This window comes from Vanessa tameamea, chromosome 29, assembly GCF_037043105.1.
Source record: "Vanessa tameamea isolate UH-Manoa-2023 chromosome 29, ilVanTame1 primary haplotype, whole genome shotgun sequence".
Classification (NCBI taxonomy): domain Eukaryota; kingdom Metazoa; phylum Arthropoda; class Insecta; order Lepidoptera; family Nymphalidae; genus Vanessa; species Vanessa tameamea.
In genome coordinates, this window is record NC_087337.1 from 3,199,157 (window position 1) to 3,224,508 (window position 25,352).

At 50.1% G+C, this 25,352-nt stretch overlaps 10 protein-coding genes across 10 annotated transcripts; all 10 read left to right on the forward strand.

The window, feature by feature from the left end:
* The first annotated feature begins 651 nt into the window (after positions 1 to 651).
* On the forward strand, positions 652 to 1,112 carry LOC135194374 (histone H2B). The gene has a single exon (XM_064219779.1). It carries the CDS (start codon positions 675 to 677, stop codon positions 1,047 to 1,049), a length of 375 nt encoding a protein of 124 aa, XP_064075849.1. The 5' UTR covers positions 652 to 674; the 3' UTR covers positions 1,050 to 1,112.
* Positions 1,113 to 1,752: 640 nt separating this feature from the next.
* Positions 1,753 to 2,272, forward strand: LOC135194366 (histone H3). The gene has a single exon (XM_064219770.1). It carries the CDS (start codon positions 1,837 to 1,839, stop codon positions 2,245 to 2,247), a length of 411 nt encoding a protein of 136 aa, XP_064075840.1. The 5' UTR covers positions 1,753 to 1,836; the 3' UTR covers positions 2,248 to 2,272.
* Positions 2,273 to 2,988: 716 nt separating this feature from the next.
* On the forward strand, positions 2,989 to 3,410 carry LOC135194377 (histone H4). The gene has a single exon (XM_064219783.1). It carries the CDS (start codon positions 3,099 to 3,101, stop codon positions 3,408 to 3,410), a length of 312 nt encoding a protein of 103 aa, XP_064075853.1. The 5' UTR covers positions 2,989 to 3,098.
* A 6,642-nt stretch (positions 3,411 to 10,052) lies between these two features.
* LOC135194364 (histone H1B-like) lies at positions 10,053 to 11,130 on the forward strand. Its single transcript, XM_064219768.1, has one exon. The coding sequence runs from the start codon at positions 10,053 to 10,055 to the stop codon at positions 10,845 to 10,847; it is 795 nt and encodes a 264-aa protein (XP_064075838.1). The 3' UTR covers positions 10,848 to 11,130.
* Positions 11,131 to 11,902: 772 nt separating this feature from the next.
* LOC135194372 (histone H2A) lies at positions 11,903 to 12,350 on the forward strand. The gene has a single exon (XM_064219777.1). The coding sequence runs from the start codon at positions 11,976 to 11,978 to the stop codon at positions 12,348 to 12,350; it is 375 nt and encodes a 124-aa protein (XP_064075847.1). The 5' UTR covers positions 11,903 to 11,975.
* A 6,640-nt stretch (positions 12,351 to 18,990) lies between these two features.
* LOC135194376 (histone H2B) lies at positions 18,991 to 19,451 on the forward strand. Its single transcript, XM_064219781.1, has one exon. The coding sequence runs from the start codon at positions 19,014 to 19,016 to the stop codon at positions 19,386 to 19,388; it is 375 nt and encodes a 124-aa protein (XP_064075851.1). The 5' UTR covers positions 18,991 to 19,013; the 3' UTR covers positions 19,389 to 19,451.
* A 640-nt stretch (positions 19,452 to 20,091) lies between these two features.
* On the forward strand, positions 20,092 to 20,611 carry LOC135194368 (histone H3). The gene has a single exon (XM_064219772.1). It carries the CDS (start codon positions 20,176 to 20,178, stop codon positions 20,584 to 20,586), a length of 411 nt encoding a protein of 136 aa, XP_064075842.1. The 5' UTR covers positions 20,092 to 20,175; the 3' UTR covers positions 20,587 to 20,611.
* Positions 20,612 to 21,327: 716 nt separating this feature from the next.
* LOC135194378 (histone H4) lies at positions 21,328 to 21,749 on the forward strand. Its single transcript, XM_064219784.1, has one exon. It carries the CDS (start codon positions 21,438 to 21,440, stop codon positions 21,747 to 21,749), a length of 312 nt encoding a protein of 103 aa, XP_064075854.1. The 5' UTR covers positions 21,328 to 21,437.
* A 1,237-nt stretch (positions 21,750 to 22,986) lies between these two features.
* Positions 22,987 to 24,064, forward strand: LOC135194383 (histone H1B-like). Its single transcript, XM_064219791.1, has one exon. The coding sequence runs from the start codon at positions 22,987 to 22,989 to the stop codon at positions 23,779 to 23,781; it is 795 nt and encodes a 264-aa protein (XP_064075861.1). The 3' UTR covers positions 23,782 to 24,064.
* A 772-nt stretch (positions 24,065 to 24,836) lies between these two features.
* Positions 24,837 to 25,284, forward strand: LOC135194287 (histone H2A). Its single transcript, XM_064219600.1, has one exon. It carries the CDS (start codon positions 24,910 to 24,912, stop codon positions 25,282 to 25,284), a length of 375 nt encoding a protein of 124 aa, XP_064075670.1. The 5' UTR covers positions 24,837 to 24,909.
* The last annotated feature ends 68 nt before the right edge of the window (positions 25,285 to 25,352 follow it).

The following is a 25,352-nucleotide window of genomic DNA, read 5'->3' on the forward strand; positions in this document are numbered from 1 at the left end:
CAGGTCGCTCGCTGGACCTCCCCGAACGGGGTCTCATCCGGTGCGCTTGATCGGATCGTGGGAGTCTACGCGGTCACGGACCGGACTCGCCGAAACAAACCACAACAACACAGAACACCGACAACCTGTCAGAATGCCGAATACCACTTCTTCTCCACTCTTCTCTACCAACCACCCTCACCCATCTGCAGCCTTCACCGCCAGCGACGGAACTTGATCTCAACGAGACACGAATACGCAACACACATTTGGCAGCAGCAAGATGTCTCCGAACCCTCCCTCTGTACCACGACATCTGTCGTGCGCAGACATTCGCAGAGCAGGTCGTTCGCTGGACCTCCCCTTACGGGGTCTCATCCGGTGCGCTTGATCGCTCTGAGAATGTACGGAGGACCAAGAGATGTCTGCAGCATACGCCACTAGGGTACTTCCATGGAATTACCCGACCCCAACGACCCGTCCGTAGAAACGGACGGCGAACAGGATACCGCAGTAGATAGGGCACGGCCCTAGGAACTGCCATCACCATTCCCCATTACCAGGGGGGTGCGTGAAATACTACGATCGATCGAAGCGGTACTCTCCAGTTTCGCTTGCGCTCCCGTACGGTGCGCACGTGTATCACACGAGATTAACTTTCGATTGCATTATTGTGAATTTGTTTATTCGTCATCATGCCGCCTAAGACTAGCGGAAAGGCCGCCAAGAAATCGGGCAAAGCTCAGAAGAACATCTCCAAGTCGGACAAGAAGAAGAAGAAGCATAAGAGGAAGGAGAGCTACGCCATCTACATTTACAAAGTACTGAAACAGGTACATCCCGACACCGGTATCTCGAGTAAGGCCATGTCGATCATGAACTCTTTCGTGAACGATATCTTCGAGCGCATCGCCGCCGAGGCTTCTCGTCTCGCTCACTACAACAAGCGATCGACGATCACCTCGAGGGAGGTGCAGACTTCGGTGAGGCTTCTTCTGCCCGGCGAGCTCGCCAAGCACGCCGTGAGCGAAGGTACTAAGGCCGTAACGAAGTACACGAGCTCCAAGTAAACGAAGCCGTAGTAGAACGCTACGATTTATGAAGGAGATAATAATAAAAAGGCCCTTTTCAGGGCCACAAAGAGTTTCGATAAACAATAATTTAAAGTTTCAAACGATTTAGCCGTCGTTTATTATTATTATTATTATCAAATAACAATAATAATACATGTTTATTTATTAACATATTTAATCGATTAATTATATACATATATAATACACACATACATACTCTGATAAGATTCCTAATTATTAACATATACAAAAACAGTTTTTTTTTCTTTACTAGTCTTGAATCGAATTTTAATTAGAGATATATAATATATTTGATCGTCGTAGTTACCTTCCTGTAGAGCTGTAGCGCTGTAAGCTCGAAGCCGCCGCCGTACTGTCGATTCCGTCGATCTTCTCATTCATTTCGATCTCGTATCATATATATCCTGCGTTTAACTCGTTCGACGTAGGCCGATGATATCTGAAAGAATAATAATATTAATTCATTAAAAATATATCTAATAATAATAATAATAACAACAACTCAAACATGAATTTTTCGCATCGATCAGTGAACGCGTGAGAGAGAACGTGCATAGCTTAGAGAGAGAGAGAGACGGATATATCGAATCGTCATCGCGGCGGTCCCTCTAGCCGTAGTAGAACTCGTATATAAGCTAACGTTCCTTTACAAAAATTTTAATCCGTCGACTACGTTCCCTTCGTGCGGACGTGTCTAGAGACGTCTCTAAGTTTGTCATAATAAATTTTCGTTTCGTGCGTGTTCGTTCATTCATCGTCAAGGATGGCTCGTACTAAGCAGACGGCCCGAAAATCTACCGGTGGTAAGGCACCGCGCAAGCAGCTCGCCACCAAGGCGGCTCGCAAGAGCGCTCCTGCCACGGGAGGTGTGAAGAAACCTCATCGTTACAGACCCGGTACGGTCGCCCTTCGTGAGATCCGTCGTTACCAGAAGAGCACTGAGCTTCTGATCCGCAAACTGCCATTCCAGCGTCTCGTTCGTGAGATCGCTCAAGACTTCAAGACCGATCTCCGTTTCCAGAGTTCCGCCGTAATGGCCCTGCAGGAAGCAAGCGAAGCTTATCTCGTCGGTCTCTTCGAAGACACGAACCTGTGCGCTATCCACGCTAAGCGTGTGACGATCATGCCTAAGGATATTCAATTGGCGCGCAGGATCCGAGGAGAACGTGCCTAATTGCGTCTGCGTCGTCGTCGTCGCAGTCTCATTTGCACAATTCTACGTATAGAAAAAAATAAATAATAATAATATACGCAGTATCATATGCAGATAGACTGCAAGTAAACATATTCAAAAAGGCCCTTTTCAGGGCCGCATATATATCTAAAAACAAAGAAAAAAAAATTTTTTTTTTTTTTTTCGTCGTCCGTTTCAAACGTAACAAAGTCGTCACGAAAAACCTACTCACAAATAACAATAATTATTTTTATATCAAAATTATCATAAACACGTTACACATAATTCGAAATATCAATACGCACATACGTAAACGTTGTGTATTTTATACTATTATTGTAAATAAATATGTATATTTCAATCGAATACGAGAACGTGAGAGGTGAGTGTATGTGTGATTACATATATTATTACGATCTTATGACGATATATTGATCGTTAAGAGCATAATTGTAAATATTAAATATTATTGCAAAGATATCAATTTTGAAGAACACAAAAATATCTCACACCCCCCCCCCCCCCCCCCCATTCTCCCGATAAACAAGACACATACATGAACTCCCCCCTAACCCCATCCCCTCGGCCGCCATCCCTACCATAGCTTTTTCGACTGCACGCTGTCTCTCTCAGTCTTTCTCTTTCTATCTAATGGCACTTAGATATCGCCATCTCTTTCGCACACGGAGCGAACGCACGCATACGTGTGTAGTTAGTCGAGCGCTTATATATCAGTCGAGCGTAGAACGACGAGACTACCATAAAGTGATCGTCTCTGATCGACAGCGGACGGATTTCTGTACGTCTTTCTTTGCCGTTCAGATTAAACAAGACAAACCGAAGACAAGAAAATGACCGGTCGCGGTAAAGGTGGAAAGGGTCTGGGGAAAGGAGGCGCGAAGCGACACAGGAAAGTGCTCCGTGATAACATCCAAGGTATCACGAAACCGGCCATCCGTCGTCTCGCACGCAGAGGCGGTGTGAAACGTATATCCGGTCTGATATACGAAGAGACTCGCGGTGTCCTCAAAGTGTTCCTCGAGAACGTAATCCGCGACGCCGTCACCTACACCGAGCACGCGAAGAGGAAGACCGTCACCGCCATGGACGTAGTGTACGCCCTGAAACGTCAGGGACGTACTCTGTACGGTTTCGGCGGTTAAAATGTTTTCGATGTTTTTTTTTTGTAATTAAATCAAAAATTTACAAATACAATACTGCGAAAACTAAATATAAAAAAGGCCCTTTTCAGGGCCGCATATGGATCTGTTTATATATACAAAAATGCTCGTTTCAATCGATCAATGACGTCTTTTCATAATATATATAATACAATACAATGAGTAAGAAAATTGTTATTAAATGAAATATAATATAAATAAACGATTATTGTTCATTATAATTATTAGTATATACAACGGATACGTTCGTATCTCATCGTTAACATAGAATAGACTCTACCATGTATCTCAATGAGTGCGTACAATCGATGCAAATATATTTATATTTACAATACGAATGTATAGATATGAAAAATTATATACTTTAAATGTTTTTATATATGATAAAACGTCCACGTCCACGTCGACGTCGTTCTCTCGGCTCTACTTCACGCGCTACGAACGCGCCGCGAACCTTATATCATACGCCGCGAAGAAGCTCGGCGTCACGTAAATGTACACGGTTACTGTAGATTATTTTTATTGTTTAAACTATCTTTCGAAACTCTTATTAATTATCTATCGTAATAGATTATATATTAATATTATTCGATACGAATTCGCATATCAGACTACGTTTTCTCGTGCTTCGTATGCCGACTCGCATAGTAGCGTGTTTTACGAACGTCGACTTGCAACACGCTAAAATTGTTAGTAAATTATCGAATAAGAGTTGCGCTTTTATACATTATCAGTGAGGTATCTTCGCTTTCAATCTGTCGTTAGAACGAAACGTTTAAAACGATTTTAATAGAATAAAATAACTTTTAAACGAGGCTCGAGGTACGCGTCTAGAACTATAACGAATTTAAACGCGATTCGTACTCATCTTCGTCGAACTATGCTACGAATTCGGCTTTCGAACGATCGATAGGTTCAAGAGGTATCTTTTTATGTAATAGAACGTTCAAAAAATACTTTACATTATATAAATATCGTATTCGAAATGATACCTGTTAGTGAAAAGTTTTAAGCGTTCGTACGAGAAATTGTCTAGCGACATCGCGGTTCTCCTTACGGTATTGCTCGGACTCCACTTACCACTAGCGACCTCTCCGCCGCGTCGACACTCTCTATCTCTCTCTCTCGTTTGGTTTATTGAGCGTGACAGAACGTGAGGTGTCATCTAGTGTGCAAATTCCGTCTTGGATATTCCCCGCCCCCCGCAACGCCCCCCCCGGTGCAGTTGTACTCGCCGCGTCGCAAGGCGTTGGCTTGAGGAAACGACCGGTTCGAGTTGCGTGGAGCTGCCTTACCCGCTTCGGAAGGAGTACGCACGTGATCCTGCACATTTTTACTTATAAAAATTCCTGCAGGATCAACAGGATTTGACTGCCGACGCCCTAGACAACCAGCGTGAACGGTAGGAACTTCCGCTCGCGGGCGCTTAGCTGGGCCTCCCCTTAGGGTCTCACCTGGCTGGGTTGCACGCGCTGAGGTGGCGAATACCGTTCAGGCTTTGAAAAGGGTAGTTAGGAGAGAAGGAATACCACCATGTCTGAAGGGGGGGAGCCCCCCCCCTTAGACCAACGAAAGCGCGGCCGAGGAAGGTCGGGGATACCGCGGTCTGTTGTTCGGAGGGACATCTTCGACAACACGACTGTGCCCGTCCCCCGCACCTCCGCCGCCCCCCCGCGCCCCACCATCCGCATCGTGCATGCGGAGCCAGGGGACGAAGAGGAGGACCGGGACGCCGACGCGTACTTCGCAGCTGTTGTAGCTGAGACTACAACCAGCGCGGAAGGAGCGAAGCGCCCGAGGCCGGATTCGTCCCCTGAATCCACGGAGGGGGAGGACAAGCGCCCGAGGACAGACGCGTCCCCCCCGCAACCCTCCCCGCCGACCACTCCGGCGAAGGAAGACCCACCGCGCACCGAGTCGCCCGCCTCTAGTGAGGCCTATATGGAGGCGACCGAGGTTCCTCCGCATATGGAGCACCGACAACCGCCGAGATCCCCCTCACCCCTCGAGGGGGGAACACAGGAGTCTTGGCCGCGTGACTCGACCAGTTACGCGGCCTTGGCCTCGATGGCTGGAGAAACCTCACCACCACGCCCGGACTCACCACAGCCGGGACCGTCAGGCCTCTCATACGCGGCAGCGGCCGCAGCACCGGCCTCACCAGGAGGTCGGGCCCCCCCGCAAGTGCCACCACCAACAAAGTTGCCGCGTTCAGAATACCCGCCAATTACGGCGGAGTGCCTGCCGAACTGGACGCGGCACTTCGAAACCATCAGAAGCAAACTCGGACACGCCCCGAACGCGCGCCCCATGGGGAAAGGGGTCCGCTTTCTGCCCGGATCGGCGGAAGAATTCCGGGTGGTGCAGAGACACCTCACGGAGGCTAGAAACCAGGATAAGTCCATATCCTGGTTTTGCTATAGTCCCGCCACGGAACTGCCAAGCAAAATAGCCATCAGGGGGCTGCCCTTCGACACCCCCTCCGAGGAAGTCGTCGCTGCGCTGCGCAACCTGGGGTTCCCAGCTGAGCGCGCGAAGGCGATTCCGGTGGGCAAGGGCAGACACGGGTGCACGTACTTCGTGCAGCTCGCTCACCTTAAGGACCAAGAACTCAATGAACTCTACAAGGTGACCGAGCTCCTGTGCATGCCCGGCCTCTTGGTGGAGGCCTGGAAAGGGGCCAGGAGCCCTCCCCAATGTCACCGATGCCAGGCCTTCGGTCACGCCTCGGCCAACTGCCACCGGCCCACAAAATGTGTTCGCTGTGCCGGCGAACACTTGGCCAGGGACTGCCCGCGCCCCCTCGAAGAACCGCCGACATGCGCCAACTGTGGGAAGGCGCACACGGCGAAGGACCGCAGGTGCGCGGTCTATAAGAGGGAGGCCAGAAGGAGGGGTATCACTGTGCCACCTCCCCAACCCCAACCGCCGGCACCCAGAGGAAAAGCCGCACTAAGAAGAAGGCAGAGGGAGGGCGGTGAACTGCACGCCCCCCCCACTCGACAGGAGCCGGAGCAGCCGGAGCAGCCGGACAGGGACAGCCGTCCCCCAGTCCCGGCGCCGAGAAGAATGCCGGCAAGACCACCACCGGCAGAACAACAAGCGCCAGCGACAGGACTTGCACCCACCTCCCTGGCCCCCCCGGCCAATCAGCCGATCGAAAGGGGCCAACCTATTCCTAAGAAAAGGAATAGGAGGAGGAAGAAGAGGGCAGCGAGACCGGCTAGGTCTGAGCCAGCGGCGGCGTCTACACCGCAGCCGAGGCAGGCGACGCGGCCAAGACGAGAGACGAGGCCAGCTCCCAGGGTCGAGCAACAACAACAAGCAGTGGCCCTAAGGGTGGCACAGGCCGAGCGCCGGGACGCGCCTTCGCAACCGATGAGAAGAGACCCGGACACTACCACCATCATCCGGGTCTTCATGGAGGCGCTTACGGCTATCCTGGTAGCATATACACAAGGCCAGGATATCATACCGGCGATCTCAGCTGGAATAGCCTCCCTAGCGCAGCTAAATTCCAGCTGAGAATTATATACTGGAACCCAGGCGGCATCAGAGGCCACATTCGAGAGCTAACCTTACTCGCCCAGTTGCAGAATGCGCATATCATTCTCCTGGGCGAGACTAAGCTCTCGGAAGAAGTAGAGCTCCGCATCCCGAATTTCTTCGTGTACCGGCGCGACGAAGTCTCCCCACGGGGCGCCCCATTCAGAGGCACGGCAGCCCTTGTGAGGAGGGACATCGTACACGAAGAACTCGCGCACGCCCCCTACGTGAGTCTGCGAACACAGGGAGTACGTGTGCAAGCTGGTGAGATGGAGCTCCTTCTGTATGCCGCCTACAAGCCACCCGGAACGTCAATCTGCAGCACCGATGTCCAGACGCTCTTTAGCTCGCAGCTGCCCACATTGGTAGTTGGTGATATGAACGCGAAGCACCATGCCTGGGGCTCGCGTGTCATCAACTGGACCGGCAAGCAGCTGTTCGAGGACAGCGAACGTCTCGGCTATGGTGTGCTGGGTCCAGGAGCGCCGACCCACATACCTACGGCCGCAATACACCAGCCGGACGTTCTGGACATAGTGCTGCATCAAGGACTAGACTGCCCCATCGATGTTGAGGTCAACTACGACCTCAACACGCAACACCTGCCCATACTCGTCACGCTCACCCTCGAACGGGAGTTCAGAGTGCTTCGTCCCCCGAGATCGCGGGTCGACTGGAGGCGCTTTTCCTCCGAACTCACGGGGCTCGAGCTCACGGTCCCGATATCGACACCTGCCGATGTCGAAGGGGCTGCTTCCGCAATCACCGAGGCGATCAAAAAGGCCAAAGAAGCAGCCACCACACAAAGTGGTGGAGTAGACAGAACAACCAACGGACGTCGGGACCAGCTACCGAGCTCGCTCCGTGCCAAACTGCGGAGGAAGAGGGAGCTTCGCCGACTCTGGGCACGAACGCGCTGCCCGAGGGTGAAGCGTGACCTAAACAGACTTGCAGAGGAGGTGTCGCGTGCGCTCGCGGCTCTCGATGATGACCACTGGGAAGTCACCATCGATCGAGCATCCGAGCATGACACGGCACTTTATCGCCTCTGCAAGGAACTGTCCGGAGTGGACTCACCAATTTACCCGCTCCTAGATAGAGCGGGTAAAAGAAGATACGCCGCCAGTGAGAGAGCAGAAATCCTGGCGGAACATCTAGAGGTGCAGTTCACCCCGAACCCACCGGATGTGACAAACCCGAATGTCGTCCGACATCACGCGGCGGTCCACGAGCAAGTGGAAACGTTCCTGTCGGCCCAGATTCCGCCACTCCAGGAAGACGAACTCATCTCCCTGTCCGAGTTGCGGAAGGCAGTCTTCCGACTACCAAAGCGGAAGGCACCAGGCCTAGACGGGATCACCAACGCCGCGTTGATGCAGCTACCCAACGAATGCCTCGATGCGCTCACGAGGACATTTAACGGGATACTCCGAACAGGACACTTCCCCGAGTTATGGAAGACGGGGAAGGTCATCGTCCTGCCGAAGCCGGGTAAAGACCCCCGGCTTCCGTCAAGCTATCGGCCGATCACGCTACTGTCGCACATCGCCAAGCTGTTCGAGCGTCTGCTACTGCGAAGACTCACTCCTCACCTGCCCCTGCGCGAGGAGCAGTTCGGGTTCCGCAGCAGCCACTCAACGACGCTCCAGCTGACGAGAGTCCTCAGCCATTTAGCCAGCGAGAAGAACAGAAGGCATCCCACCGTCGGGGTCTTTCTCGATATGGAGAAGGCCTTCGACCGGGTGTGGCATGCCGGCCTCCTGGCTAAACTCTTGAACACCTCGGCGCCTCTCGCGATGGTGCGAATAGTGGCGTCATTTTTGGAAGGCCGAAGCTTCTACGTCTCGGTGGAAGGCGCGGACTCCCAACCGCGCCCCATCCGAGCAGGAGTACCCCAGGGTAGCTGTCTGTCACCGCGTCTATACGCGGTGTACACGGACGACATTCCCACCCTCCGCGACCATCTGCGTGAGGGTGAAGAGGACGTGCTGTTGGCCCTTTATGCGGACGACAGCGCGTTCTTCGCGTCGTCCTATCACCAAATCGTCGCTGCAAACAAAATGCAGCGCCTGCTGGATCTGCTTCCGGAGTGGCTCGACAAGTGGAGGATGGCCGTCAACGTCGGGAAGACGGCCGCTCTGCTAGTCGGAGCCAGGAAACCCATGCGTCAACTCACTCTCCGAGGCCAGGACGTGGAGTGGCAGACCTCAGTTTGCTACTTGGGGTGTCACATCGACAGGTCGCTGCAAATGATTCCCACCGTTGATCGGGCGGTGAACCATGCTGCGGCGGCCCGGTCGAAGCTGCACACCCTCTTCGCATCCCGCCTCCAACTGAAGACCAAACTGAGGATCTACGGTGCCTACGTCCGCTCGCGTTTGACGTATGCGGCTCCCGCCTGGTTCGCCCTATGTTCGGCGAGCCAGAGAAGGAGAATACAGATCCAGCAGAACCGATGCCTGCGTCTCATAGTCGGAGCTCCGAGGTACGTCAGGAACGACGTCATACATCGAGACACCAGGACGCCCACCGTGGAGGAGTTCGTCCGCCATCTCGCACGCTCAATGTTCGCAAGAGCGGACAACAGCGCGTGCAGACACCTCCACGGCATAGCCCCACTACATGCAAGACCACCTGACGGGCGTCCCCAACCTCGTGAGCTCCTGCTATCGCCGACCACCTGCCCCGACGCAGGCATCGACGAAGACGGTTTGGAGCAGCAACAATAGGACGACGCAACCACCGGATATGACAACCACTCGGACATGACAACCACTCGGACATGACACCCAATCGGATCAGACAAACAAGGACATACCACTGGGTCCATAGGACCCTGACCCATCGGGTCAGAATAGCATGACGCGGTAGCTGCGTGCTACCGCAGAGGACACGCCCGGGTTAGGAGGCAAGCCTCGATGCCCGTACCCGGCTCGGCCATAAGGCCAAGCAGGAAGACCCTACGTTCGTTCGTTCTCTCTCTCTCGTTTAGTTTATTGAACGTAATATACATACGTATATCGTGCATCACGTTTATTAGTTTTTGTGAATTGAGTTAATATAAAAAATAAAATAAAAATGGCCGACACAGCTGTAGCGACCGAAGCCCCAGCACCGGCGACCCCTGCGAAGAAACCGAAGGCGTCCGCGGCCGCCGCCGGTGGCGCCGCCGCGAAGAAACCTAAGGCGAAACCGACTCATCCTAAAACATCGGAAATGGTGAACAGCGCCATCAAAGAGTTGAAGGAACGTAGCGGTTCTTCGCTTCAGGCGATCAAGAAATACATCGCGGCTCAATACAAAGTCGATTCTGAGAAATTGGCACCGTTCATTAGAAAGTATCTCAAGAGCGCCGTCGAATCGGGCGCACTCATACAGACGAAGGGCAAGGGCGCATCGGGTTCGTTCAAACTAGAGTCGAAATCGTCCGCTTCGAAGAAACCGGCGGGTGCCGGAGTCGGAGGCGCGTCCGGCGGCAAGGCCGCATCTTCGGCCGCTTCGGGTAAGTCGAAAAAGGCGGCTTCTTCCGCTCCAGTCGGCGGCAAGGGCGGCGCCGCGGGCAAGAAAGCGGCCGCCGGCGGTGCGTCCTCCGGTGCGGCGGCGGCGGCGGCGTCGTCGCCGTCCAAATCGAAAGCGAAGGCGACGATAAAGGATAAAAAAGCTGCAGCCGCTAAAAAGAAACCGGCACCCGCTAAGAAGGCCGTCGCGGCGGCCGCTCCTTCGAAGGCGAAGGGCGCCGCATCGAAGGCGAAGAAGACCGCGAAACCGCCGACTAAGAAACCTAAAGCGCCGAAACCTAAGAAGGCCGCCGCCGCTACGCCGAAGTCGAAACCGGCAGCCAAGAAGGCCGCCTCAGCCGCCGCTAAAAAGTAAGCCGCATGCAGCCGCCGCAGCGGTGATAATAACGATGACATCTTTCAAAAGTATCATCAAAAAAAAAAAACCAAAACAAAAACAACAACACCAACATCATCGACGACATACATTCGTCCAATCCGATCGCTTCGACGAAGACGAATAAGACGACGGCGACGAACACTGTGACGATGACGATGCAAGCGTGTGCGGCGCGTAAATCGCACGACAAAAAGCCCTTTTCAGGGCTAACATAAGTTTCATAATAAACGAATATATTCGTCGTCGTGCGTTAATTTTTCTTTTTTACAATGCTACGACGACGAATAAAATGAGTTAAAGTTTCGAACGATACGACGAATAATTTCTAAATTTATAAAAAGCGTAGGTATATCGGAATATATTACAAAAATATATATATACACACACATATATAATAAAGAAATAATAATAATAAAATTATACGAAAGTATCCACATACCTTTATCATAGAGAGAATAGCACAATTTTATTTCTTTTCTTTTTTTTTTTTTTTTCTTTTTTTTTTCATTTCAGAAACATACAAACAAAACAAAAAAAAAAAAAAAAAAACAAACATACATACATACATACATACAAACAAACAAACAAACTGACTGACCTACCGATCTTTGTCATTATCGCACACGAAACACTAAAAGGACACGCGACCCGCGCGCCCGACTAATTTCACTTTAATAATATTATTTTTTATTTCATTCCTTCCTTTCTTTATTACAAAAAAAATAATATATATATATATAATTTTTACTTCATTTTTCTATTCGCATTCGAATTCCGACACCCCCCGTCCCGCCCCGCCCGACTGCCCGACTCTCCCGAAACTCGACATCATTCATCGTCGTAATCTTAATACTATACTGTATACACTAATAAGAAACAGAAATTTAACAATTTACAATTTCAATACAATCAAACAGAGTCAGAGTCTCTCTCGATACCACCGCACCGATTGACGTGACTACGTCTCGAGTATATAAAAAGCTGACGGACTACCTTGAGTGTTTTACTGTTCACCGCGCTCTCGAGCCGTACGCACGCGTACCGCTCTCTCTCTCTCTCATATTTATATTTGCGTTGCTAATTTTTCATTAATTCTCTATAATCATGTCCGGTCGCGGTAAAGGAGGCAAAGTCAAGGGGAAGGCAAAGTCGCGTTCGAACCGTGCCGGTCTACAGTTTCCGGTAGGACGTATACACAGACTGCTCAGGAAGGGTAACTACGCAGAGCGCGTCGGTGCCGGTGCACCCGTGTATCTCGCGGCCGTCATGGAATACCTAGCCGCTGAAGTACTCGAGTTGGCCGGCAACGCCGCCCGCGACAACAAGAAGACCAGGATCATACCGAGACATCTACAGTTGGCGATCCGTAACGACGAGGAGCTGAACAAGTTACTCTCGGGCGTGACTATCGCACAAGGTGGAGTCCTACCTAACATCCAAGCCGTACTTCTACCCAAGAAGACCGAGAAGAAGGCTTAAACACACCGCGTGTAGTGTGACGATGAGACACGGTCGTCGTCGACGTCGTCGTCGTCATCGTCGAATTTATAAAATTTTGATGACGATACATGCGAACGATCGTACGACCTCGTTCTTCATCGTGTTGTGACGATTAAAAAGGCCCTTTTCAGGGCCACAAAATATATCTTATATACATAGAAAAATGTTAAGTTTCCTAAGCGATTATGACGTCTTTATTCTAATATTATTAGATATTTTACAACACACACACTGCTACTGCTACTATTAAACGCGCGATCATACAACTCCGACGACGATATAATAGATATGAAATGAAATTATTTTATTATATATTTATTTATTTACGATAATTATTACTAATTACTAATATTTCGATTCATATGAATCGAATCATTCATAATAATAATGTAACAACAACAGTAGTAGTCGTCTATATAGAGACATGATATATATATATATATATATATATATATATATATATATATATATAATATTATTTATGGTTAGTAATAAATAATATTTGTCTATAATTATTATATTATTATTATTATTTTTTTTTTTTTTTGTGGTTATTTATTATATTTTCTAATAACGAGCGACTCGTATACCAATCGGAACGACTCTGATGATCGGGGGTGATGAGGCAGGGGAGTGCGAGGTACCGAATAACACACAAACTTACCTCCTCCCCTCCCCGCCCCTCCCCCTCTCGTACTAAGCGCGACGATCGTTTCTGATTGGTCGATAGAGTTCTGCGTCTGTATGCCGCACCGTATGCGCGAACGCTACGCGTGCCGCGCGGGCCTTATTTAAACAAAATCCGAGAGTTCGAAGCGGTACAGAGGCAAGACCCATGGACTACGCCAGTGCGCTCCGCGCAAAGGCGCAGGTCCAAGAAAAGGAGCCCGCCACCAGGCCAGTGAAGGCCACCGCTACAGCAAGCGTAGAGAAGCCTACCGCCAAAAATCCGGCTGCAAAAAAGCCGAGATACCCACCACTCGTGGTGGAGAGTCTCCCGAATTGGGCACACCACTTCCGTGTGCTCAAGCAAAAACTCGGACGACCCCCGAGCGCACGCCCATACCAAAAAGGAGTGCGTTTCTCGCCAACCTCCGAGGAGGAGTACCGCATCATACAGCGGTACCTCACAACATTAGAAAGAGAGGAGAACGTCTCATGGTTCTCCTACTCATTACCGGCTGAAAAGAGCCTGAAAGTAGCCATCAGAGGGCTACCATACAACACCACGGCCGAAGAGGTCGAAGAAGAGCTGCGCGAACTAGGGTTCGAACCAGAAGTGGTCAAGCAGATCCAGGCCAGGAAAGGCCGCCCAGGGTGCATGTATTTCACCCAATTGAAGAAAACCCCTGGACTGACGCCGGCGATATACGAAGTAACGGAGTTGCTGTGTATGACCGGCATCAAGATAGATGCATGGCGAGGGAAGAAAGGCCCCGCACAATGCCATAGATGCCAGCAGTTCAGACACTCGTCTCACTGCTGCCACCGACCGCCAGCATGCGTCCGATGCGGAGGTGAACACCTCGCAAAGGATTGCGAGCGGAAAAGGGAGGACCCACCGACGTGTGCCAACTGCGGAGGCGCACACACGGCCAACAACACGGCCTGCCCGGTCTACAAAAGGGAGGCCAAACACCGCAGAGCGGGCACCATCGCCCTATCCGCGCCAGCAAAGAAGACTGCGGACGCAGTCTCACCACCTGCACCCGCACCCGCACCTGCACCTGCACCAGAGCCAGCGACCTCGCTCATGGCTCCAGCGAACGCTCCCACAGCTCGAAACTCGAGCACCGGGAAGAAGAAACGACGCCCCAAAAAGAAGAGCAAGGCAAACAAACCTGCTCCGGAGAGCAAGCCCAGTGCGACCACAAAAGTCGCACCTGCGCCTGCACCCACACCTGCACCGGCACCAGCGCCGGCACATAAACCAGCTGCCACCACCGCGACACACACGCGGTCGAAAGCAACAACCACTGGCAAAGATAAAGAAGTTATCAAAACCGCCATCACAATTCTGCAAGGGGTACTTAGCGCCCTGCTAGAAGACCGTGACCCAGTGCCTGTAATATTACAGGGCATCACCCTCCTGCTCAACCGCAATGAATAACAAACTCCGTGTTATTCACTGGAATGCCAACGGGCTCAGAAACAAGCAACTGCTGTTTCAAACCCTCCTGCAAGAGCAGGACATAGACGTGGCTCTCATATCAGAGACCCACGCCACAGACTCGGATCGACTGAAGTTTGCAAACTACCACACATACCGCAAGGATGAACGCTCGGATGTGAGCAACCAGCCCTTTAGAGGCCTCGCGGTACTTGTCAAGAGGAGAATTGTACACACGCCTATCCAGACTACATCGCTAGGGACGATGTACGCCTTGGGCATCGAAGTGTGCACTGGAGGGACAGCCCTACGCCTCTTCGCCTGCTACAAAGCTCCCAAAGCAAGAATGGATCCTGCAGACATCCGATCATTGCTGGACTCACCAACTCCAACAATCATCGCAGGAGATCTGAACTGCAAGCACACCTCATGGAACTCGACCACCAACACTACGGATGGCAGACGACTCTGCCAAGACGCCGAAAAGAACGGATACACAGTCAGCGGTCCAGAGACCCCGACTCACTACCCGTTCCGATCAATCCTAACACCCGACGTGCTAGACATAGCCGTCCACAGGGGGCTCACACAGAGACTCTCGCAGGAAGTCTTGGCGGACGACATGGGGTCCGACCACCAACCGGTTCTCCTAACACTGCAAGCAACCCTAGCTGCAGCCAGACGACCACCTCGCCGGTGCACCGACTGGACTACCTACAGGGAACATCTGGAGGAGAACACGAGGATGAAACCAGCAACGAACGCAGAGGAGATAGAAGACCTCGCCTTAGACGTCAGAGACACCCTGCGTCACGCCTACGAGGCAGCGACGCACACACAGGAGGTATCACACCGATACCACACCCTACCTGGCCATATAAGGAAGCTTCTATCAAGGAAGAGAGAGCTACGCAAGCTGTGGCAGCGAACCCGCTGCCCCACGCTAAAGCGACAACTCAACCGCCTCAACGATCGAGCCACAGAGTCAGTAAGCGACCACCGATCCCGAACATGGGAGAGCACCATCGAGACTGCAGCAGACGACATGAAGTCACTTCATCGACTCAACCGCAACCTCACCAACTCGAGTGAACCTAGACGTCCACTCCGAGCGAACGATGGAACTCTACGATACCAGACAGCGGATCGCGCTGAGATCTTTGCAGCCACGCTAGAGCAGCAGTTCACACCGAACCCTGCTCGCTACCAGGCACACAGCACAGCAGTCGAAGAACAAGTTCGAGAATACCTGGCAGAACCACTGTCCCCCACCGATGACCCCATAGTCATCACACCGGGACAAGTACTACGGATGACAAGGCGTGCGAACCCACGTAAGGCCCCGGGGTGCGACGGAATCACAAACTCCGCCCTCCGCCACCTACCACCGCGTAGCATAGCCGCGATCACGCGGCTATTCAACGGAATACTCCGCACGGGCCACTTTCCATCTACGTGGAAGCAAGGCCGAGTCATCATGATACCGAAGCCCGGTAAAAACACACTTTTACCGGAGAGCTACAGGCCCATCACACTTCTGCCTACCATCTCGAAAATGTTCGAGAGATTGCTGCTTCAGCACCTACGACCACACATCGAACCTCGGCCGGAACAATTTGGCTTTCGAGCTGGACATTCGACCACGCACCAAATAGCGAGAATACTGCACTACGCCGCAGTGGCACTGAACAAGAGGGAGTTCCCAGTGGCAGTATTCCTCGATATGGAGAAAGCCTTTGACCGAGTATGGCACGAAGGGCTGCTATACAAGCTGGCTCTTCGACCATCCATGCCGAAGCGAATCGTACACATCATAGCGTCATTCCTGGAGAACCGACGCTTCCAAGTCGATGTTGAAGGAGCTCTGTCCACAGAGCGACGGATCACCGCCGGTGTCCCACAGGGAAGCTGCCTATCTCCGGTATGCTATTCCTGCTACACTGACGACATCCCACTGATGGACGGAGCCGTCCTGGCCCTATACGCCGATGACGCGGCGTACATCACCACCTCTATCAAAAGGAAGCAAGCTGCAATACTGATGCAGCTCATGCTATATCAACTTCCCGACTGGTTAGCCAAATGGCGGCTAACCGTCAACGTCGAGAAGACACAGGCGATCGTCTTAGGAAGAGCATCCAACCTACCATCTCCCCTCCGGCTATTCGGAAAGGAGATCCAATGGTCTGACAGGGTCAAGTACCTTGGAGTGACCATCGACCGAAGGATGAATATGAATCATCACGTCGCGAATGTGATCAACTTGGCGCGTGCTACACGTGTCAAACTATATCCAGTGCTGAAATCGCGCCTCCCTCTGCGCGTCAAACTCGGGATCTACAAGCAATACGTGAGATCACGCCTCACGTATGCCGCTCCAGCATGGTACGCACTCACTGGCCCTGCCTCGCGAAAGAAGCTGCAAGCGCAGCAATCTCTCACACTGCGGGCCATCACGAATGCACCACGCTACGTACGGAACACAACAATTGCGAGAGATCTCAAAGTCGAAACCGTCGAGGAATTTACCAGACGCCTAGCCACGAAGATGTTCATGCGTGCCGACCAGTCGGACCACACCCACATCAAGGATATGGCACCGCAGCACGCACGGCCACCTGACGGATGGGCGTACCCGAGAGAGCTCATCAACGATGACGCCCTCAGCGAGAGCCGACCATCGCGTCGCCTCCCGCCCGCTCCTCGACAGAACGTCGACCCAGCTGACACCACGACACACCAGCCCGGAAACAACGACGTCCGCTAACGATGCATCGAACCAGAGGTAGTCCCTACGGGGACTCATCCTACTGGACTCGGCTGCATCCAGGACGCCTACCTGCAGAAAAGCCCATGATCGCTGGTCGCTCGCTGGACCTCCCCGAACGGGGTCTCATCCGGTGCGCTTGATCGAATCATGAGTAATTCTGCAGAACCGGACAGGAGTGTCACACTAGCTGGACGCACTGAAACACCATCAGATCACATTCCAGACCTAAAGACGACGCCAACAACGCCAGGACAACTCACCAAAAGGAACACCACTGACGCAAAACCAGCGCCAGTTCCAACAAATCACCCGGCTCCTACAAAGAGCCGTACCCGACGAACCGGTCTGTACAATAGCGTCTCACCGCGGCCGACCGAAAGGAAATCCCAAGCGGGACTTATCCTGACGGCCCCGACCGCGAGCGAGGCGTCTAGACTACGTTTTCCACCCACGACCGCAGGTCGCTCGCTGGACCTCCCCGAACGGGGTCTCATCCGGTGCGCTTGATCGGATCGTGGGAGTCTACGCGGTCACGGACCAGACTCGCCGAAACAAACCACAACAACACAGAACACCGACAACCCGTCAGAATGCCGAATACCGCTTCTTCTCCACTCTCTCTACTTGCCACCCTCACCCATCTGCAGCCTTCACCGCCAACGATGGAACTTGATCTCAACGAGACACGCATACGCAAACACACACTTGGCAGCAGCAAGATGTCTCCGAACCTTCCTTCTGTACCACGACATCTGTCGTGCGCAGACATTCACAGAGCAGGTCGTTCGCTGGACCTCCCCTTACGGGGTCTCATCCGGTGCGCTTGATCGCTCTGAGAATGTACGGAGGACCAAGAGATGTCTGCAGCACACGCCACTAGGGTACTTCCACTGGAATTACCCGACCTCAACGACCCGTCCGTAGTAACGGGCAAATCACCCGGCTCCTACAAAGAGCCGTACCCGACGAACCGGTCTGTACAATAGCGTCTCACCGCGGCCGACCGAAAGGAAATCCCAAGCGGGACTTATCCTGACGGCCCCGACCGAGAGCGAGGCGTCTAGACTACGTTTTTTCACCCACGACCGCAGGTCGCTCGCTGGACCTCCCCGAACGGGGTCTCATCCGGTGCGCTTGATCGGATCGTGGGAGTCTACGCGGTCACGGACCGGACTCGCCGAAACAAACCACAACAACACAGAACACCGACAACCTGTCAGAATGCCGAATACCACTTCTTCTCCACTCTTCTCTACCAACCACCCTCACCCATCTGCAGCCTTCACCGCCAGCGACGGAACTTGATCTCAACGAGACACGAATACGCAACACACATTTGGCAGCAGCAAGATGTCTCCGAACCCTCCCTCTGTACCACGACATCTGTCGTGCGCAGACATTCGCAGAGCAGGTCGTTCGCTGGACCTCCCCTTACGGGGTCTCATCCGGTGCGCTTGATCGCTCTGAGAATGTACGGAGGACCAAGAGATGTCTGCAGCATACGCCACTAGGGTACTTCCATGGAATTACCCGACCCCAACGACCCGTCCGTAGAAACGGACGGCGAACAGGATACCGCAGTAGATAGGGCACGGCCCTAGGAACTGCCATCACCATTCCCCATTACCAGGGGGGTGCGTGAAATACTACGAACGATCGAAGCGGTACTCTCCAGTTTCGCTTGCGCTCCCGTACGGTGCGCACGTGTATCACACGAGATTAACTTTCGATTGCATTATTGTGAATTTGTTTATTCGTCATCATGCCGCCTAAGACTAGCGGAAAGGCCGCCAAGAAATCGGGCAAAGCTCAGAAGAACATCTCCAAGTCGGACAAGAAGAAGAAGAAGCATAAGAGGAAGGAGAGCTACGCCATCTACATTTACAAAGTACTGAAACAGGTACATCCCGACACCGGTATCTCGAGTAAGGCCATGTCGATCATGAACTCTTTCGTGAACGATATCTTCGAGCGCATCGCCGCCGAGGCTTCTCGTCTCGCTCACTACAACAAGCGATCGACGATCACCTCGAGGGAGGTGCAGACTTCGGTGAGGCTTCTTCTGCCCGGCGAGCTCGCCAAGCACGCCGTGAGCGAAGGTACTAAGGCCGTAACGAAGTACACGAGCTCCAAGTAAACGAAGCCGTAGTAGAACGCTACGATTTATGAAGGAGATAATAATAAAAAGGCCCTTTTCAGGGCCACAAAGAGTTTCGATAAACAATAATTTAAAGTTTCAAACGATTTAGCCGTCGTTTATTATTATTATTATTATCAAATAACAATAATAATACATGTTTATTTATTAACATATTTAATCGATTAATTATATACATATATAATACACACATACATACTCTGATAAGATTCCTAATTATTAACATATACAAAAACAGTTTTTTTTTCTTTACTAGTCTTGAATCGAATTTTAATTAGAGATATATAATATATTTGATCGTCGTAGTTACCTTCCTGTAGAGCTGTAGCGCTGTAAGCTCGAAGCCGCCGCCGTACTGTCGATTCCGTCGATCTTCTCATTCATTTCGATCTCGTATCATATATATCCTGCGTTTAACTCGTTCGACGTAGGCCGATGATATCTGAAAGAATAATAATATTAATTCATTAAAAATATATCTAATAATAATAATAATAACAACAACTCAAACATGAATTTTTCGCATCGATCAGTGAACGCGTGAGAGAGAACGTGCATAGCTTAGAGAGAGAGAGAGACGGATATATCGAATCGTCATCGCGGCGGTCCCTCTAGCCGTAGTAGAACTCGTATATAAGCTAACGTTCCTTTACAAAAATTTTAATCCGTCGACTACGTTCCCTTCGTGCGGACGTGTCTAGAGACGTCTCTAAGTTTGTCATAATAAATTTTCGTTTCGTGCGTGTTCGTTCATTCATCGTCAAGGATGGCTCGTACTAAGCAGACGGCCCGAAAATCTACCGGTGGTAAGGCACCGCGCAAGCAGCTCGCCACCAAGGCGGCTCGCAAGAGCGCTCCTGCCACGGGAGGTGTGAAGAAACCTCATCGTTACAGACCCGGTACGGTCGCCCTTCGTGAGATCCGTCGTTACCAGAAGAGCACTGAGCTTCTGATCCGCAAACTGCCATTCCAGCGTCTCGTTCGTGAGATCGCTCAAGACTTCAAGACCGATCTCCGTTTCCAGAGTTCCGCCGTAATGGCCCTGCAGGAAGCAAGCGAAGCTTATCTCGTCGGTCTCTTCGAAGACACGAACCTGTGCGCTATCCACGCTAAGCGTGTGACGATCATGCCTAAGGATATTCAATTGGCGCGCAGGATCCGAGGAGAACGTGCCTAATTGCGTCTGCGTCGTCGTCGTCGCAGTCTCATTTGCACAATTCTACGTATAGAAAAAAATAAATAATAATAATATACGCAGTATCATATGCAGATAGACTGCAAGTAAACATATTCAAAAAGGCTCTTTTCAGGGCCGCATATATATCTAAAAACAAAGAAAAAAAAATTTTTTTTTTTTTTTTCGTCGTCCGTTTCAAACGTAACAAAGTCGTCACGAAAAACCTACTCACAAATAACAATAATTATTTTTATATCAAAATTATCATAAACACGTTACACATAATTCGAAATATCAATACGCACATACGTAAACGTTGTGTATTTTATACTATTATTGTAAATAAATATGTATATTTCAATCGAATACGAGAACGTGAGAGGTGAGTGTATGTGTGATTACATATATTATTACGATCTTATGACGATATATTGATCGTTAAGAGCATAATTGTAAATATTAAATATTATTGCAAAGATATCAATTTTGAAGAACACAAAAATATCTCACACCCCCCCCCCCCCCCCCCCATTCTCCCGATAAACAAGACACATACATGAACTCCCCCCTAACCCCATCCCCTCGGCCGCCATCCCTACCATAGCTTTTTCGACTGCACGCTGTCTCTCTCAGTCTTTCTCTTTCTATCTAATGGCACTTAGATATCGCCATCTCTTTCGCACACGGAGCGAACGCACGCATACGTGTGTAGTTAGTCGAGCGCTTATATATCAGTCGAGCGTAGAACGACGAGACTACCATAAAGTGATCGTCTCTGATCGACAGCGGACGGATTTCTGTACGTCTTTCTTTGCCGTTCAGATTAAACAAGACAAACCGAAGACAAGAAAATGACCGGTCGCGGTAAAGGTGGAAAGGGTCTGGGGAAAGGAGGCGCGAAGCGACACAGGAAAGTGCTCCGTGATAACATCCAAGGTATCACGAAACCGGCCATCCGTCGTCTCGCACGCAGAGGCGGTGTGAAACGTATATCCGGTCTGATATACGAAGAGACTCGCGGTGTCCTCAAAGTGTTCCTCGAGAACGTAATCCGCGACGCCGTCACCTACACCGAGCACGCGAAGAGGAAGACCGTCACCGCCATGGACGTAGTGTACGCCCTGAAACGTCAGGGACGTACTCTGTACGGTTTCGGCGGTTAAAATGTTTTCGATGTTTTTTTTTTGTAATTAAATCAAAAATTTACAAATACAATACTGCGAAAACTAAATATAAAAAAGGCCCTTTTCAGGGCCGCATATGGATCTGTTTATATATACAAAAATGCTCGTTTCAATCGATCAATGACGTCTTTTCATAATATATATAATACAATACAATGAGTAAGAAAATTGTTATTAAATGAAATATAATATAAATAAACGATTATTGTTCATTATAATTATTAGTATATACAACGGATACGTTCGTATCTCATCGTTAACATAGAATAGACTCTACCATGTATCTCAATGAGTGCGTACAATCGATGCAAATATATTTATATTTACAATACGAATGTATAGATATGAAAAATTATATACTTTAAATGTTTTTATATATGATAAAACGTCCACGTCCACGTCGACGTCGTTCTCTCGGCTCTACTTCACGCGCTACGAACGCGCCGCGAACCTTATATCATACGCCGCGAAGAAGCTCGGCGTCACGTAAATGTACACGGTTACTGTAGATTATTTTTATTGTTTAAACTATCTTTCGAAACTCTTATTAATTATCTATCGTAATAGATTATATATTAATATTATTCGATACGAATTCGCATATCAGACTACGTTTTCTCGTGCTTCGTATGCCGACTCGCATAGTAGCGTGTTTTACGAACGTCGACTTGCAACACGCTAAAATTGTTAGTAAATTATCGAATAAGAGTTGCGCTTTTATACATTATCAGTGAGGTATCTTCGCTTTCAATCTGTCGTTAGAACGAAACGTTTAAAACGATTTTAATAGAATAAAATAACTTTTAAACGAGGCTCGAGGTACGCGTCTAGAACTATAACGAATTTAAACGCGATTCGTACTCATCTTCGTCGAACTATGCTACGAATTCGGCTTTCGAACGATCGATAGGTTCAAGAGGTATCTTTTTATGTAATAGAACGTTCAAAAAATACTTTACATTATATAAATATCGTATTCGAAATGATACCTGTTAGTGAAAAGTTTTAAGCGTTCGTACGAGAAATTGTCTAGCGACATCGCGGTTCTCCTTACGGTATTGCTCGGACTCCACTTACCACTAGCGACCTCTCCGCCGCGTCGACACTCTCTATCTCTCTCTCTCGTTTAGTTTATTGAACGTAATATACATACGTATATCGTGCATCACGTTTATTAGTTTTTGTGAATTGAGTTAATATAAAAAATAAAATAAAAATGGCCGACACAGCTGTAGCGACCGAAGCCCCAGCACCGGCGACCCCTGCGAAGAAACCGAAGGCGTCCGCGGCCGCCGCCGGTGGCGCCGCCGCGAAGAAACCTAAGGCGAAACCGACTCATCCTAAAACATCGGAAATGGTGAACAGCGCCATCAAAGAGTTGAAGGAACGTAGCGGTTCTTCGCTTCAGGCGATCAAGAAATACATCGCGGCTCAATACAAAGTCGATTCTGAGAAATTGGCACCGTTCATTAGAAAGTATCTCAAGAGCGCCGTCGAATCGGGCGCACTCATACAGACGAAGGGCAAGGGCGCATCGGGTTCGTTCAAACTAGAGTCGAAATCGTCCGCTTCGAAGAAACCGGCGGGTGCCGGAGTCGGAGGCGCGTCCGGCGGCAAGGCCGCATCTTCGGCCGCTTCGGGTAAGTCGAAAAAGGCGGCTTCTTCCGCTCCAGTCGGCGGCAAGGGCGGCGCCGCGGGCAAGAAAGCGGCCGCCGGCGGTGCGTCCTCCGGTGCGGCGGCGGCGGCGGCGTCGTCGCCGTCCAAATCGAAAGCGAAGGCGACGATAAAGGATAAAAAAGCTGCAGCCGCTAAAAAGAAACCGGCACCCGCTAAGAAGGCCGTCGCGGCGGCCGCTCCTTCGAAGGCGAAGGGCGCCGCATCGAAGGCGAAGAAGACCGCGAAACCGCCGACTAAGAAACCTAAAGCGCCGAAACCTAAGAAGGCCGCCGCCGCTACGCCGAAGTCGAAACCGGCAGCCAAGAAGGCCGCCTCAGCCGCCGCTAAAAAGTAAGCCGCATGCAGCCGCCGCAGCGGTGATAATAACGATGACATCTTTCAAAAGTATCATCAAAAAAAAAAAACCAAAACAAAAACAACAACACCAACATCATCGACGACATACATTCGTCCAATCCGATCGCTTCGACGAAGACGAATAAGACGACGGCGACGAACACTGTGACGATGACGATGCAAGCGTGTGCGGCGCGTAAATCGCACGACAAAAAGCCCTTTTCAGGGCTAACATAAGTTTCATAATAAACGAATATATTCGTCGTCGTGCGTTAATTTTTCTTTTTTACAATGCTACGACGACGAATAAAATGAGTTAAAGTTTCGAACGATACGACGAATAATTTCTAAATTTATAAAAAGCGTAGGTATATCGGAATATATTACAAAAATATATATATACACACACATATATAATAAAGAAATAATAATAATAAAATTATACGAAAGTATCCACATACCTTTATCATAGAGAGAATAGCACAATTTTATTTCTTTTCTTTTTTTTTTTTTTTTCTTTTTTTTTTCATTTCAGAAACATACAAACAAAACAAAAAAAAAAAAAAAAAAACAAACATACATACATACATACATACAAACAAACAAACAAACTGACTGACCTACCGATCTTTGTCATTATCGCACACGAAACACTAAAAGGACACGCGACCCGCGCGCCCGACTAATTTCACTTTAATAATATTATTTTTTATTTCATTCCTTCCTTTCTTTATTACAAAAAAAATAATATATATATATATAATTTTTACTTCATTTTTCTATTCGCATTCGAATTCCGACACCCCCCGTCCCGCCCCGCCCGACTGCCCGACTCTCCCGAAACTCGACATCATTCATCGTCGTAATCTTAATACTATACTGTATACACTAATAAGAAACAGAAATTTAACAATTTACAATTTCAATACAATCAAACAGAGTCAGAGTCTCTCTCGATACCACCGCACCGATTGACGTGACTACGTCTCGAGTATATAAAAAGCTGACGGACTACCTTGAGTGTTTTACTGTTCACCGCGCTCTCGAGCCGTACGCACGCGTACCGCTCTCTCTCTCTCTCATATTTATATTTGCGTTGCTAATTTTTCATTAATTCTCTATAATCATGTCCGGTCGCGGTAAAGGAGGCAAAGTCAAGGGGAAGGCAAAGTCGCGTTCGAACCGTGCCGGTCTACAGTTTCCGGTAGGACGTATACACAGACTGCTCAGGAAGGGTAACTACGCAGAGCGCGTCGGTGCCGGTGCACCCGTGTATCTCGCGGCCGTCATGGAATACCTAGCCGCTGAAGTACTCGAGTTGGCCGGCAACGCCGCCCGCGACAACAAGAAGACCAGGATCATACCGAGACATCTACAGTTGGCGATCCGTAACGACGAGGAGCTGAACAAGTTACTCTCGGGCGTGACTATCGCACAAGGTGGAGTCCTACCTAACATCCAAGCCGTACTTCTACCCAAGAAGACCGAGAAGAAGGCTTAAACACACCGCGTGTAGTGTGACGATGAGACACGGTCGTCGTCGACGTCGTCGTCGTCATCGTCGAATTT